Source organism: Oncorhynchus mykiss, chromosome 5 (genome assembly GCF_057628025.1).
Source record: "Oncorhynchus mykiss isolate SJ-2025 chromosome 5, ASM5762802v1, whole genome shotgun sequence".
NCBI classification, from domain to species: Eukaryota; Metazoa; Chordata; class Actinopteri; order Salmoniformes; family Salmonidae; genus Oncorhynchus; species Oncorhynchus mykiss.
In genome coordinates this window covers 56,406,155-56,422,784 of record NC_143026.1, presented here as the reverse complement: position 1 = coordinate 56,422,784, position 16,630 = coordinate 56,406,155, and the positions used below count along the sequence as shown (strand labels likewise).

General features: G+C 42.4%; 1 protein-coding gene across 4 annotated transcripts; it reads right to left on the bottom strand.

The window, feature by feature from the left end:
* Positions 1-662: 662 nt before the first annotated feature.
* LOC110524062 (alpha-N-acetylgalactosaminide alpha-2,6-sialyltransferase 5) lies at positions 663-16,246 on the bottom strand. Of its 4 annotated transcripts, none has more exons than XM_021603368.3 (5): positions 15,991-16,246; positions 15,056-15,268; positions 6,500-6,912; positions 4,617-4,724; positions 663-2,371 (listed from the first exon to the last, which is right to left on the bottom strand). In XM_021603368.3, exons 1-5 carry the CDS (start codon positions 16,003-16,005, stop codon positions 2,131-2,133), a joined length of 990 nt encoding a protein of 329 aa, XP_021459043.2. In that variant the 5' UTR covers positions 16,006-16,246; the 3' UTR covers positions 663-2,130. The 4 variants fall into 4 exon arrangements, with proteins under 4 accessions (XP_021459043.2, XP_021459044.2, XP_021459045.2 ...); XM_021603369.3 differs by having other exon boundaries at positions 15,994-16,220; XM_021603370.3 differs by lacking the exon at positions 4,617-4,724 and having other exon boundaries at positions 15,991-16,220.
* Positions 16,247-16,630: the final 384 nt, after the last annotated feature.

Genomic DNA, 16,630 nt, shown 5'->3' with positions numbered 1-16,630 from the left:
AACCTTTGTTTTCATTTTTATTTTACCAGGTAAGGTCAAACGTTATTACCATGTCGCCCCGAGAGTGTGATTATAGGGACTGGACTAATTAAAAAACAAGCTTGTTTTAAACCCTGCTTGTCCTTTGAAGCCCTTAAATCCAACCAGGTCCACCTCCGGGATGCTCATCATGATCCAGGTCTCAGGTGGACGCTGTGTAGATGACATCCCATCATTCCGAAGGGTTGCCGCTGTGGCCCCATCCTGTTCGGGAGGGTAGCTACTGGCATTAGGATTCCAAAGTAACACGTTAAAGTACTCAGATAACTTTTTTTTGTGGTGACAACTAACCTACCGCATTAGTTTTCAATTGAAGTAATTTGTTACTTAGTTACTTTTTTTGTGGTGACAACTAACCTATCGCATTAGTTTTCAATTGAAGTAATCTGTTACTTAGTTACTTTTTTGGGGGGGGGGGGGGGGGGCAAGGTGATCTAGGTGATCAAGTCAGGCTCAGTTGATAAGAATTTATATTTTTCCAGCTCTGTTTTCTCCATAAACATAAAGGAAAGGTACTACGATGACACAATGCGATCATGTAGTTTCACATAGAATCTCTCTTCCCAGTTTGTATCAGTGTGGAAAAACAGATTGGTAGACTGTTGTCCTTGGATTTGAGCTCTCCTTTTATTGTGCCCAGTTGGTTTTATATAGGCCCTATGTAGTTACTTACAGAATGTGTAAATAATTCAACAAAATCATTTATTTTAAGTATTGTGAAGGAGATATTGCGTCTGCCAACATTATTTGAGTTGGTATATCCCAGAGTTATAAATGAGCCTAATTGCTGAAATAGGTCAATCAAATCAATAATGAGAGAAAAGTCTGATTAAATGATGATTGACACAGACATGGTGGTGTAGTATGAAGATCTGAATTCCACAAACCAAGAGGTTGTGAGTTCAAATCCCAGGTGAGGACATGTTGAATAACAATCAATGTATAAATTAAAAAGCACAATTTAATCATGTGTGTTAAAAGCACAGTTTGTGTGTGTAACCAGTTGCACAGCCTTTTTTTAGTTAAGATGCCCAAATAATATTTTATAGTAGAATGAACACAAGTTGAGCAAACACATCAAGTTTTTTCAAGTTCGAGCTAAGTTTGTGCCAACTATTTTGAGGAGCAGCTACCCACTTCTGCTTCTCCAGCAACTGCAGCTTGCGGGTCATTCCACAAAAAGAGTGCCTTTTGAGTCCCTTTGATATTTTAAGTAAGAATTGTGCACCAATATTTTTTAAAAGCCTGTTATATTAATCTAAAATATATTTAATATAGACCATATGGATAATTCAATAAATCAGATTTTTTATGACACTTGCTAAAGTGCCAAAATTCAGCATTTTGACATTTCCCTCCTTCAGCCCTGTGTCACTTCTAAGAAGATGTTCACCCACTTAATCCCAACATTTCTCAAAGTATCACCATCATTGTGAAGCCTTTGTCAAAGCAACAAAATAACTAAGTCATTTCTGAAGATGATTATTTATTTCATGTGATTAGTGATTAATTTACATCTGTCCATCATTTGAAGGTCAAGACGTTACGTGAACAGAAGTCTCATTTAATAGTCAAATCCTAGTGTAAAAGCAGGTGAGCTGGTTCCACTCTTTTTTGCCACGTTCTGGTGTTTTGTGGTGGAAATCTGAGCGGGTCGAGCATAACATGTCAACCCTGTTACCCATAGATACAATTTTTATCATATTTTTGTGAAGCTTACATTCAATTGCCACCCTCTGTTGCACACAGCGAGCTTCCATTCCCCCTGTCACAAGGGGATTTATGGCTGATTTAAGATTTTTTATTTTATTTAACCTGCTGAGATGAAGTTGAACATGTGTTCTTTATGTCAGAATGTTAAAATTAGGTTAAATCCAACATATATGTATTTTTTTTAACCAAATTACACTTCTCAAAGGGCACTGAATTGGTGGAATGACCCTTGTACTTTTCCACTCCTCCCACACACTCCCATAAGGGACACTCCCATAAGGGAGCCAAGGAGAGGATGAGGAAAATCAGCATGTTGGAGTCCAAACACACAGTCACATCTTCCCCAGGTCCTGGGGACCTTTCTGTCTATGTCTGGTATCAAGAGCCATCTGAAGCAGGTGTGAGTGAGCTGTTTCCATTGAGAGTAGAGGACGGGGTCCAGTCTGGCTGGTAGAAGTGGATGTCGAACATCCGAGCCCAGTTGGCGAACACTGTCTTCTCTGTGATGAAGCGATGGTGGCTTCCACGCCGGTTCCGCTCGTGGGAGAGATACATGGCGCACTCGTCAGGCCCCGAAGGCTCGTAGTAATGATACGGCACCGAGAGATGGGAAGGAGCCCTGGAGAAAGGAGGAAATGAGGGGGAGAGAAGTTTGAGGAGGGAAATGGAAGAGGGGGGAGAGAGAGCGAGAATGGAGAGGAGAGAGATCAACAGAAAAAGAGAGAGAGTGTGTGTGCATGCATGCGAGAGACAGATAGAGAATGGGGAGGGGAGGGAGAGAGAGAGGGATTGAAAAATACGGAGAGATGGTGGAGATGCAGTACAGTGCATTCGGAAAGTATTCAGACCCATTGACTTTTTCCACATTTTGTTAAATTACAGCCTTGTTCTAAAATCATTTCAATATTTTATTTCCCCCATCAATCTACACACAATACCCCCATAATGACAAAGCGATTAGAAATTGTTGCAAATTTATAAAACATAAAAAACGGCAATATCTTATTTACATAAGTATTCAGACCCTTTGCTATGAGACTCGAAATTGAGCTCAGGTGCATCCTGTTTCCATTGATCATCTTTGAGATGTTTCTACAATTTGATTGTAGAGTCCACCTGTGGTAAATTCAATTGATTGGACATTATTTGGAAAGGCACACACCTGTCTATATAAGGTCCAACAGTTGACAGTGCATGTCAGAGCAAAAACCAAACCATGAGGTCGAAGGAATTGTCCGTAGAGCTCCGAGATAGGATTGTGTCGAGACACAGATCTGGGGAAGGGTACCAAAATATTTCTGCAGTATTGAAGGTCCCCAAGGAAACAGTGGACTCCTTCATTCTTAAATGGAAGAAGTTTGGAACCACCAAGACTCTTCCTAGAGCTGGCCGCTCTGCCAAACTGAGCAATTGGGGGAGAAGGGCCTTGGTAAGGGATGTGACCAAGAACCCGATGGTCACTCTTACATGGCTACAGAGTTCCTCTGTGGAGATGGGAGAACCTTCCAGAAGGACAACTATCTCTGCAGCACTCCACCAATCAGACCTTCATGGTAGAATGGCCAGACAGAAGCCACTCCTCAGTAAAAGGCACATGTCAGCCCACTTGGAGTTTGCCAAAAGGCCCTTAAAGACTCTCAGACCATGAGAAACAAGATTCTCTGGTCTGATTAAACCAAGATTGAACTCTTTGGCCTGAATGCCAAGCGTCACATCTGGAGGAAACCTGACACCATCCCTACGGTGATGCATGGTGGTGGCAGCATCATTCTGTGGGGATGTTTTTCAGTGGCAGAGACTGGGAGACTAGTCAGGATCGAGGGAAAGATGAGCGGCGCAAAGTACAGAGAGATCCTTGATGAAAACCTTCTCCAGAGCGCTCAGTACCTCAGATTGGGGCGAAGGTTCACCTTCCAACAGGACAACAACCCTAAGCACACAGCCAAGACAACGCAGGAGTGGTTTCAAGTCTCTGAATGTCCTTGAGTGGTCCAGCCAGAGCATAGACTTGAACCCGATCAAACATCTCTGGAGAGACCTGAAAATAGCTGTGCAGCGACGCTTCCCATCCAACCTGACAGAGCTTGAGGATCAGCAGAGAAGAATGGGAGAAACTCCACAAATACAGGTGTGCCAAGCGTGTAGCGTCATACCCAAGAAGACGTGAGGCTGTAATCACTGCCAAAGGTGCTTCAGTAAAGGATCTGAACACTTATGTAAATGAGTGATATTGTATTTTTTTTAAATATATATATACATTTGCAAAAATGTCTAAAAAACGTTTTGCTTTGTCATTATGGGGTATTGTGTTTGGACTGATGAGGGAAAAAAACAATTTTCTTAATTTTAGAATATGGCTGTAACGTAACAAAACAAGGAACAAGTCAAGGGCTCTGAATACTTTCCGATTGCCCTGCATATCATATTTCTTAGCCCCGAGGTGTGCTTATCAAAGCTACTTCTTTCCCTGTGATAATTCTTCAGTCCTAGACTCAGTACACTCTGGCCCCAGAGGAGAGTTTGAGCCAGCATGAATAATTCACACAACACAGACATTTGATCTGGTCCCATGGACCTGCCTGTGGATATCAGCTCGATATCTGGAGCACCTGTTGTCCTCCATCTAGCTATCTTTTGTTTTATTAGACCTTCCCCTCTCATGTATTTAAGATGCATAGTCAATATATTTAGAACACAAGCAGGTATATTGTATTTGCCAGAACATAAATAATAATATTAATAATATTAATAATAAAAGTGATAAGTTGCCGATTAGTAATCATTGGGGTAATAATCCCTTGTGGCATACGTCATTGAAACTCTTGGGTCCGACACTACTGTGCCCTGTGCTGAACCCAACCCACCTGCAAAAGTCAGGAGCCACCATGCCATAGACATTGATCGTATCACAGAGTTCCAGGGCAATGACCATGGTGAACCAGCCAGTGCTCAGCCATGAGTTAGAGGTCTTCCTGGATGACAAGGTGAGGGGAAACAAGACACAATATATACTATATGTTCAATGAAATGTGTTGCATGATTCAAGAGATTTAAATGAGAGAAATTGTGAGAGAGAAAAAAACTGTCCCTATGTGGTGCTTGCAGTGATATCCATTCTGCCCAAGGCCTTCAATTTATTGCTTAATTTTTAATACCTTAAGATTTCACACTGCCATATTCCTAATTTACAGGATTTGACATGAAATCGCAATGTCAGTGCTGTTAAACAGCCATCAAAGCAGTGCCCCCTGTAAAATGGAGCCCTTTCATCTACTGAACCGTCAAGGCTAGTTTGTCGAGGTGGACCTGCCAGCCATACCAGCCCCTCACTGGGGGATATCCCAGCTGGCAGCGGTGCCACTTCTGTCTGGGCTCATTCTGTTTACTGTTGGCAGCCTCTGCCAGGGGGGCACAGGGAGAGTACCAGGGAGAGTGCCAGTAGGACCTGCAATCGGTTTCTGCTCCTAGCTTTGCCTCAGTGACATTATCTTGTGAGGCTGTGTAGCGCTTTTGTCACTTCCTGTCAACAGTTAATGAAGACACCAATTATCTCGTATTATCGTAGCATATGTAACTGTCATGTACAGATGTGCTATCTTAATTCGATCGCTCTGTTGTCAAATAGATTTTCCTGCGCAGAAACACAGAAACACTTGGTCAATGTGTCAGCTTGTCGCAACATTGCCTGCAATGCCGTGTGATGGGTTTTGGATTTCTGAGCTTTAACTATTATTAATTAGTAGTTATATTATTAATCATTAGTTATAAAAGAGACACGAGAGGTGACTGTAGGGAGAACAGTCACATGTGACAGTGCTGATAAGGAACCATTTAAGGCCCATATCACATTGATTTAAGCAGGCAAGTCAGTTAAGAACAAATTCTTATTTACAATGGTGGCTTCGGAATAGTGGGTTAACTGCCTTTTTCAGGGGAAGAACAGCAGATTTTTACCTTAACAGCTCGGGGATTTGATCTAGCAACCTTCCGGTTACTGGCCCAATGCTCTAACCACTAGGCTACCTGACCGGCAACAATGATGTAATGTTTAGCGATAAGGAGGAGACACCACCCAGAGTGGGGTATTTATACTACCTCGGCTGAAACCATGTGTTTGTCTAATGCAGCTGTACTGGCCCTCTGGGAAGAATAAACTTGGTTTGAGCTTTCACAGTGTCCATAGAGTTTTTACTCTGAGAATTAGAACCTAACACTTGGTAATGTAAAATTGGTAGTTGGCATCGGTTGTCTCAACGTTATTACACAACTTCTTGTTTCTCCTTCTTCTACCACTTCCATTCACAACATGATCCAGCATTTTGTTTGGGACAGAGTTTCTGTACTTACAGATTGTTAAAATCCCTCTCCAGCTGCATTGTCCCATTCAATGAGATTCTCATACCCCACCGTCTACAACTAATCCTCTTAATTCCTAACATATAGTGCTTTGAACTAAATCCCATTAATGATAGTGTGAGTGGTTGGTTGGTTGTTGGGATTTCTTTCTTATTCTTTTGTTAAAAATGCTCAAAAGCAGCTTTTGAATTAGAATGTGTATGCCCAAGAGCACTGACTACAATGCATTCGACTTCCCTGGCAAATTCTGCTTCAAGTGGCTCAAGTCCTCAAACACACTGACTGTATTTTTCGGAAATCATTCTTGACCAGAATTGGACAGACGGACAGACTCACAAAGCCAAAACCCAATGGCATCATTGACCCAAGGGTCAAAATGTCAAAACCCTACCTGTCTCTCCCTGTCTCCTTCTTGAAGAGCTCATCGAACTGCGGCATCTTGAGCTGGGAGATGACGTAGACCTTCAGTTTGGGCAGCAGGTGGTTGACCATACGCAGGTTGTTGAAGACCAGGCCTTTGCCGTCGCGTCGCATACAGCTGCTGGGTCCCCAGAAGAGGAAGACTGAGTCCTGGCTGGCGTTGAGCAGCTCCTGCCGGCTCCGCAGTACCCTCTGCATGCTGGAGTGGGCGATGACGCGCAGGCTGGTACGCTGGCCCACGTCCCGCTGGAAACTACCCCCAGTCGGGGCGTCATTCATGCGGATGACGCACTCAGTGCTGTCGATTTCGGCCCCACGGTTGCTGCCGGTAAGGTGGCCAGAGCTGGTCACCAGGGCACAGCAGTTACAGTGCATCCTCAGAGGCTCGGGGGGAAAGTCAAGAGGTCAAAGACGGTATAGTAAAGTGAGGTCAGAGGCTACAGGAGTTCAGCTGTGGCCATTAAACAACATAAAAAAATGCATGCTTCCTTATTTTCTTGCACTGAAATTATGTACAGGTAACTGCCAAAATAAAGGAAACACTTTAAATGAGAGTTTTGGCGGCTGTTATGGTGTGGGGTGCATTTTCCTGGCATGGTTTAGGTCCTCTCAACCCCTTAGATGGCAAGGCAGATACCAACAAATACACAGCCATTCCGAGTGATTACCTTCAACCTATGGGAATCATTTCTATTCTGGTGGGAGTGGTCTGTGGTAGAGGTCTTCACAGATCCACCTATCCGGATCCATAAGTCAAAATAATGTCACAGGTCTGGTCGGATCTGATATTATTGTCTCGGGTATGTGTCATTTTAACAGACTTTTCTGGAAGGATCCATGCAGATCCGAATGTGACTGTTGCAGTAGAAAGAGAGAGAAAATGTGCAATTTATACGGCTGCTCTTTGCTTTCCACGAGAGTGGCGCATGTAGCTTGTTGTTCTTGTTGTTGGCCAATCATAAGTCATCAAAACAGCAATAGGCTACAATCATAGAGCCTCTGTTGCAAAAGGTGCAAAAGTTAGGAGATATCTAATCAATGGAAAATTTTGAATAAAAATTATGGAATTAAAGTTAACAAGGAGAAGGATAGGTTACAATGGCCAAGAGCCAATAGGAAGGCTACTACTTTATATTCTGAATGGAATTGTTGTTTGTAACTGTGTAGGATGAGAATGCGCATGCAGCCTTTATTAGCCCAGCTAGCTAGCTATCTTAACACGCTCCTCACGGTTTGATGCAGTCAGGACAGGTTACCTATATCATATTGGATGATAAATAACCCAGCTATGGCAGCTATTAGTCTACTATAGCACTTGTCGGCTTAGTTGGTTGCTGTCTCTCATCTCTTCTGCCCACCTCCCTGTTCCGTGTCACTTGCTCACTCACAGTAGTCTACACACACAGCATGGCCTATGCTAGAGCATTACCTCTCTCTACTTCATCTCCCTCGCACTTTATCAGTTCCAGATAATAAAGTAGCTTAAAAATGTACTTCTCTGCTGCTTCCCCCACTCTGATCGGATTGGGTCTGGATCCGACCAGCTCTATACGGTATTGGTCTAGTTGTTCTCGGGTACGTTTGAAACGGATCTCTATATTTAAAAAATGGATTTATGCATATTGGATCCGGATGGGAAAGCCCCAGGTCCATTGCGGAACGGGTCCAACTTTTTGAACCTGTGACGGCCTCTAGTCTGTGGTCTTTTCCAGGATGGCAATGCCCCCATCCACAGTGCACGAATGGTCACTAAATGGTTTCATGAGAAGGAAAACGATGTAAACCATATGCCATAGCCGTCTCAGTCACCAGATCTCAACCCAATGGATTACTTATAGGAGTGATGCCTGAGACAGCGTTTTACACCATCATCAACAAAATACCAAATGATGGAATGTCCTGTGGAAGAATGGTGTCGCATCCCTCCAATAAAGTTTCAGACACTTGTAGAATCTATGCCAAGGTACATTGAAGCTGTTCTGGCGGCTTGTGGTGGCCCAACACAAATATGAATAACATTCTACCCATGAGGCCAAAGAGGGTGCTTTTGGTCATTGACTGCAAGGGATGTGACACTTTAGGTTGGTTATTCCTTTATTTTGGCAGTTACCTGTAGCTAACAGCATTGGACAAGTGAAACCACGGTACCCACCACATTGCTCAAGCCTATCGGAAGGCATGTTTGAAGTTTTCAAACAGAGTCTGCGCTCTCTGGGGCTGACTGAAGCCCAAAGGGTCTTCTACAGGAATCACACAACCCATTTTCGTTCAATCAAATATGAGACATATTCACATATTCATTTTGGAGTATGTAACGATGCCTGTAGCCCTTTCCTGCAGTCAAATGACCTAGTGGCCTCGTGGGTGGAATGTTATTCATATTTTTCATAATTTCATCATTAATAAACATTACGTCAAAAACACGCTGAGAATCCGGTTTCTATGTCAAACGGTTTTGCTATGTTTCAGTCTTCTGTGAGTTATATAAAGTGTAATACTAGGATGCACACTCAAAATTGAACACATTTCAACTCTATATCTGACATGGTACAGGTGTTTTATTTTGTTTAAACCCATAACCATGTGTGTCAGGTGTATACTTTTTGTTTCAAAGTCGATGTGTTTAAGACTACCAAGAATGTGTGACCCTGACTTAGCCCGCTAAGTAAAAGGTTAACAAAACAAGTAAAAACATTAAAAACAAATGTAATCCTCCCTCTCTCTCATCGATGTCAATGGGCACACGGAGAGTTGAGATCCATGGCACCAGATTCAGATCTCCCTGCCAAGAGGAAAACTGTGTTCCCCAAAATTCAACAGCACAATCAATACCTGCTACAGCATAAAGTAGAAGGCCAGGCAAAAGGGCATCTATATCTAATAATGAAAATCCTGAGACCCTCTCATGAATTATTCCAAGGCTTAATGCAGAGGCCCATTGGCATTCAGAGCTGTACTCTTAGCTTCATGCTTGACTGTGGCCCGTGTGGCCTGTGCACAAATACATACTGTGCATACGGGTGAGATTACCGACTTCACTGCCTCATGATCCCGCTCTACTGTTCACATGTGTCTTCCTGTAATCTCTGTAATTACACACAGATGAATTAACAAGGGAAGCTGCCAGGAAACGGAGAAGGGAATGGGCACGGTGTGGGAAGTGTGTGTGATGAGTGATCCGGGTTCTTCTGTCATGGTAGCAGGTTGTGAATTTTGAATTTCCCGACTTCAAACTACCGCATCTTTCATCGACATAGTGTGGATATATCAATTGCTCGCGCTAGCCAGACATCCTACAAGTAGACGAGGAAAAAATGACACGCCACGTCACACGATTATACACAATCCCCTGCCAGGCTACGAAAAATAACTAGGGAGGACATAAATTGTATTTATTTTTCGTATTCTTTACGTTTATGCAGATATGGAACACGTACTCCCCATGGCAATACGAACCGCTCTTCTTACTACTTCCTACTTAATGCAGTTCGATACAAGAAAAGAAAACCATGCCGGTTTTGTTTCTGCATTTTCTCTATTGGCTAGTCTTCATGCCTGCAGGTGTTTTATTCCAGGAAGATTGCTCTTTCCTTTTCATCTCTGCTGCTTTCTTACCTGTCACGGACTATGTTTGTCTGGGAACATTTTCTCGGCACATTCGTTTCTCCTTTAACGAGTCAAGAGATAAGATTGATATTTGGAATTGAAAAAACGCTCAGGAATATGAGTGCAGCAAAACGCGGACCTAGAACCCAAGCAATAACTTTCAACTTTATTATTGGATCCTCCTTGTGGCCTAGAGCACCAGGGAAATTTTCCCAGTACCAGTAATAAGTGTTTTTGACAGGAAGACTAAATTGTCTTTGACAGAGCCCAGAGCTTCTGTCAGCTCAATGCTTCTTTCTAGGCAGAAATAGCAATGACTTATCGACCTTCATTTTGAGGAAAAGGTTGAAACCGAGTCTTTTAGGGGAGAAACCTTGTCAAAAAGGATTCTCAAATAACACATAATTGAATCACATGTTATTACATATTCCATCATTATGGAAGCTACCTGCTTGAAAGCAATAATAACTGTGAGGATCCTTATTAGGCCTATGCATTTGGGAGTAGTCTGTGGTAGAGGTCTTCATGGATCCACCTGTACCCAAATCGTTTGATAGTTTTATATTATTATGAACTCATTTCAATATGAGCACACCTACCTATGCAGTAGGAACTTGACTAATACGACTCACCGTATCATAAATCATTCATAAACCGAAAATATACATATTCCACTCAAACTGTGCATCCCAAATGGCACCCTACTCCCTATACATTGCACCACTATTGACCAGGGCCCAAAGGGCTCTATGTAGTGAATGCCATTTGGGACGGTGCCATTTGGTACGTAGTCCCAGAGTTAGTATAGTAATGGGGCGTTGGCAGGTTCAGACTTCATTGACCTCTAATGTGAAGTAGATTAGATTAGCTGAGCCATGATAAACAGACCACAGAGCTCACAGCACAACACACAGTTATGAGTAGTGCCTCAACCCAGTCAATTACCATCCACACAGCATCTCCAGACGCATCACTATCATCCTGCTTAGACTCCTCCCCAGAGGAAAGCAGGATCATAATTGCTTTTGAGAACAGCCGCGTCCATTCAGCTTCTCTCTAGCTACCTCCCAGAATACTCACAGCACCCAAGGCGGACAGTAGCCTCGATTTCATGTCTCGCAGTTCTGGTAAATGTAATATTTCAAAAACAACGGTTTGACAGTGAGACCAGGCGCACAGAGCCCTTCCTTTATGATGACTAGAGACAGTAGGCCAACATATCAGAGGAAATGTCAGAATTGAGGGTGTTGAGGCATTTGAGGGACAAGGGGGAATTGTATTGAGGGGGGGGGGTTGCTGTATTAACAGATGCGGTCAAATATATTGGCAGCGTTGCACTTTTCACAATTTCTTCTCAAATAAGTAGAAATTGAAATCATCTTTGGTGTTCACACGTGTATTTGTTTGATTTACAACTGCTTTTTAATGATGAGGGCACCAGCATTCTTCTCACAGCTCTGCGATATTTTCTGTATATATCGCTGCCATTTTGTTCTTTAAAAAATGTCAAAGTTCGTCTTTAACAGTGAAATCTAAAGACCGTCAATTCCCACATAGATCCAAGATGGAGTCAACAGCTGCCTCTTACAAAATGATGATATTCATTGCTTCCTGTCAGCTTTCCTCAAGGCTCTGATTAGCCATGTCTATCTATCCGTTTATGAGGGAGTAGGTCCTCTTGGATTAATGAGGACTTGGATCCTTTTGAAGAAGTTCTCTCAGTGAGGAGGAAGTGCGGTGGGTGCACAGCTAATGGGCTACTTATGTTAATGACATCCAGAGGATGATGTCCAATAAGGTTAGCCGTGGTTCGGTTAAGCGTTGATCTTCTAGTCTTTGTCTAGGCCTATACTGGTAAAGATATTAGATGTTCGGGAGGCACTAATTCTCGTCTTAGGTAGTCGTTTTTTTAAAGGGATTTCTGGATCCTTTGTATGGTGTTCTATACAACTGGGATTTGTAAAGGGCATCATTAAGAGGGAGTCTCACAAATAACTAATTTCTGCACTTGTGACTTTCTCCGGTTATCTACATTTTCATTTCTAGTTCCATCAGAGATTACATCAAAAAGCAAGGCTTTAAAAGCAAAGTGGTGGATTTCAGCACTGGTGCGAAAAACACACATATTTAGTGAGGAGATTTACAGAAAATACATGATTTGTGATTACCATGCGTAAAGGCCAGTGCATATTGATGCTGTTGGCCATGTGTTAAAGGTCAACATCTCTTTAATAGGAATCGGTAAAGCATCAGAGGAGGGGGGATTGTCACTAACTGTACCTAGTCCACCAGGCGTGTGTGTGTGTGCGTGTGTGCGTGTGTGTGTGTGCGTGCGTGCGTGCGTGTGCGTGTGACTGCAGCTGTAATCAGATTGTCAAAAGTGAGAAAGCCATAGAGGAGGGACATTCTCAGAAAAGAAACCACCGTGACGGACAGTGGAGAAAGTAACACAAAGGGGGAGACACACGGATTAATTCTAAATTCTATGATTACGTCTAAGATACACCTATTTCCTTTTTTATATATTTCCTTTTATGCTACATGTATCAGCAGCGTTTCAGCTATCATAAATGATTTGTATCTTATGTCTCATCCCAATTCACAAATGCTGAGATGAAACTAGAAAGAGATACATGTGTAAAGGTATCGAAGTAGAAAGGGTTTGCTTTGGGTAGCTTGTGAGCAAACGAATAACCTTCTATGGCACGTAGGTGGAGGCAGACCTTTCCTGTGTATTCTCCATGATTAATGTGTGGCCTTTCTCAGCCCCCAGTATGAGCCATAAAGCAGCTAGAGGAGTAGTAGTGGTACTCACAGGTCCAACACCCAGCTCAGTGGAATCATGGCCCATGAAAGAGAAAGTTATGCACATAAGTTAATGGGGGGCATAACCAGAATCCTTCAGGTGCAGTAAATACTGTAAATACGGTGGTGTGTGTGTGTGTGTGTGTGTGTGTGTGCATGGGGGGGCGTGCATGCATGAATGCTTTGTGTATGTTAAGTGATCAGAGTCAAGAGGCCCCGCAGCTAAAGCCGATACCAACTGACTGGGATGTACTGTGAATTCAGATAGTCCAGATCGTGATTTTCAGGGTGTAATGGCAGCTACACTACAGCGGTACTTTAGTGTCCCTACAGTGGAGAGCAGACCTGAGATGGGGCAGTTTGCGGATTAATGAAGTAATACGATGGCAGGGAACGTCTGGAGAGAAGATTCATATCAGGGGACGGGGGGAGAACGGAAATATAATCCAGATGTGTTCATTGTGCTGCCTTTTCTTGGACTGGGACCAAATAGGACACAAAGAAAGACCTCTTTGTGTCCTGTTTGGTCCGAGTTACTAAGTTCTTTCATCACCATATTCTAGCTGTTGGCTGGAAGGGGACTTCAAATTGCTGCTGAATCTATTGAAAAGTTTGGGCTGGGCAAGAACAAACAACTTCGTTGTGCTGGGCATGTACAGTACAATGGCTACAAATCACACAACTCTCTGACGCTTTTAATAGTCGTTAAACAGTGAGCAGTGAACAGAACCGCTCCAGACACAGACCCCCATATAATCCTGTTCTCAACTCCTCTCCGTTGTGGCCTCTCTTGTCCGGTGCCACCTGAGAGACGCAGTGTCCTTCCACGCTGCTGCTCTCTACTCCCGTATCTCTCCCACTCTGGAGCCATGCTGCTAAAGTCAGCCCATACAGAAGCCAGCACGCAGTGTGTATCTCTTATTTAGGAATAACAACCAACAAAAACCCAAAGGTACCAAAACAACTGCTCTCTCTGCTACCGCACGGCAAGCGGTACCGGAGCGCCATGTCTAGGTCCAAGAGGATTCTAATCAGCTTCTACCCCCCAAGTCATAAGACTCCTGGACATCTAATCAAATGGCAACCCAGTCTAATTGCATTGCCCCCCCCCCCCCTTCCCTTACGCTGCTGCTACTCTCTGTTATTATCTATGCATATCTATGTCACTTTAATAACTAGACCTACATGTACATATTACCTCAATTACCTCAACTAACCGATGCCCCAGCACATTGACTTCATACCGTTACCCCCTGTTATTTTACTGCTGCTCTTTCATTATTTGTTACTTTAAAATACATTTAAAAAAATGTTATTTTTCTTAAAACTACATTGTTGGTTAAGGGCTTGCAAGTAAGCATTTCACTGTAAGGTCTACTACACCTGTTGTATTCGGAGCTTGTGACAAATAAAATGTGATTTGATTTCAACTACCTATCTCTCTTTCCATCAACTTGCCTGGGGACCTCACTGGCTGCAGTCTTTGGAACAGGGACTCAAACGTACTGCAAACGGTTGCCAATTTCAAAGTCCCACCCACTCGTGTGGTTTCAAGAAGAAATCTCCCGAGCTTTATCAATAAGCCACTTCGAGTGTAGCCTACCTGGGATATTTGTCTGGGAGCTGGCCGGTCAGCTTTACCTGAATAACAGCTGGATACAGATCAGGAGGTGCAGCTGGTGTTATTCATGCACAACATCACTAGAGCAGTCAATGTGCCTCTCAGGTGCTTAATGTCCAACATATTGGCTGTGGCCACTGATTACAATTACACTCACAAGACACTGAATCGATTAACCCTCATCTTAGTTCTAAACGATTGAACCTTAAGCGACAGACTGAAGATATGTGGCAACAAAGGCATTTGGGTAATTGAAAAGTCTAGTGATAGTGCTGTTGATGGTACTTTGGAATATACTGTAGACTTTTGCCGAATACCTACTTACAATTTCAAAATATCTGCAAAGCCTTTGGAATAAATATCTACAAAGCCTTTTGAATAAATGACACAGGAAACAACCACTGTTGGTTGACAGCATTGGTTGTCCATACATGTTTTAAATGTCTTGACACATTTCTACAGATGTTGCGTTCTTATAGTCAGTATACTGCTTACCTTTTGATCGATGACTCCAGTGTAGCCCTGTAGGGTCAATGACAGGGCTCTTCCTGGTTTAGGCTGCGCTTTCCTGGGCTTATCCATTTGCGGCCCAGTAACAGCAGCATCCGTGGGATACGCTGTCCCTGACGTGTCCGTGAAGCTGTTGTTGTACACAACCATGAGACTGGTACCCATGGTAATAACTATAATGACGATAACCCCATGGCGCTATAATAAGGAGAAAATTGGTAAAATATCATGAGATATTCAACCGGTTTTATAAAATATGCAACAAAAACTAAATTAGCCTATATCTGCAGTATGCTATAATAAGTTATTTATAGCATTTCTATTCTAGAATATAATGACAAATTAGAACTTTAAAACTCTGTTAGCAGCTTATGATAATGGTTGTGAGATGACAAATAATATCACATCTCTTCTTTCTGTAATCACAATTAAATGCTCTAATCCACCACTCAAATCAACCCACTGTGAACAGATGTCAGTTCAGTCTAGTTTTGATTTACATTTGGTTGAGTTGTCAATTAACGTGAATTCAACGTAAAATCACCCAAAAATTTGATTTAGGTTAAAAGTTGGGAATTTCTTGAGGGAAATTCTATAATGCCGATGACTCAGTTTTCCACGTTGATTCAACTTCATCACATATGATCTTTGTTGTTGAAATTACGTGGTAACAACATTGACTCAACCAATTTTTGCCCTGTGGGAACAGATGCGCTCTTAGATTTAAAAAGACTGACAGCTGTGCACTCTTCACATTATAATCTTTAAATCCATCATCCAACCCATTGTCATAAAGATAGAGCCGAAACTATTTAAACAGTAGAGTAGAATAGACTAGGAGCATGATACAGTAGCAGTAGGCGAGATGTCTATTTTCTCCCATAACTTCCATCTTTCCAAAAGAGTTTCAAAAAGCCTACCACCTGAGCCTTCATTTTGTGGATGTCCTCCGTAAAATTGTTCCCTTTACATAACGATTTAGAAGCCGGAGCATTCACGTTGCTGAAATCGTCGCAGCCGTGTCTGTTTACGCCAAATAACAACTGACTGACTTTTTGATAAAGAGCGCATCCCTAATGTAGCAGATTAGCACTCGCACTGATACATACATCAACGATCCACTTCCCTCTCGCAGAATCCAGAGCGCCCAGTATGATAACTCCGCATGGTCATAATGAACGCCTGTTCAAGGATGGAAGAATTTCGTACAATTCAAATTATTGATTGGGGATCTCTTTACTGAGGAATGTAGCCTAACTCTTTCTGTTGAATGTGTTTGAAATACTGTATACATTTGTATTATGTTGTATTTGTAAATTGCAGTGCTTCCTTGTAAAATAAACCTTTGTAAAAATGTCGGTGTTAAGCAAAGAGTTTATAGGCTGTTAATTATTATTAATAAGTAGTTAATATCAGTGGTGGAAAAAGTACCCAATTGTCATACTTGAGTAAAAGTGTAGATACCTTAATAGAAAGTTACTCAAGTAAAAGTGAAAGTCAGCCAGTACAATACTACTTGAGTAAAAGTCTAGAAGTGTTTGGTTTAAAATATACTTAAGT

Coding starts and splice junctions, on each gene's coding strand:
- LOC110524062 (XM_021603368.3), bottom strand. Junction 4,725..6,499: donor AAGGAGACAGGGAGAGACAG/GTAGGGTTTTGA, acceptor CTTGTCATCCAG/GAAGACCTCTAACTCATGGC. Junction 2,372..4,616: donor GTGGCTCCTGACTTTTGCAG/GTGGGTTGGGTT, acceptor TCCTTTCTCCAG/GGCTCCTTCCCATCTCTCGG.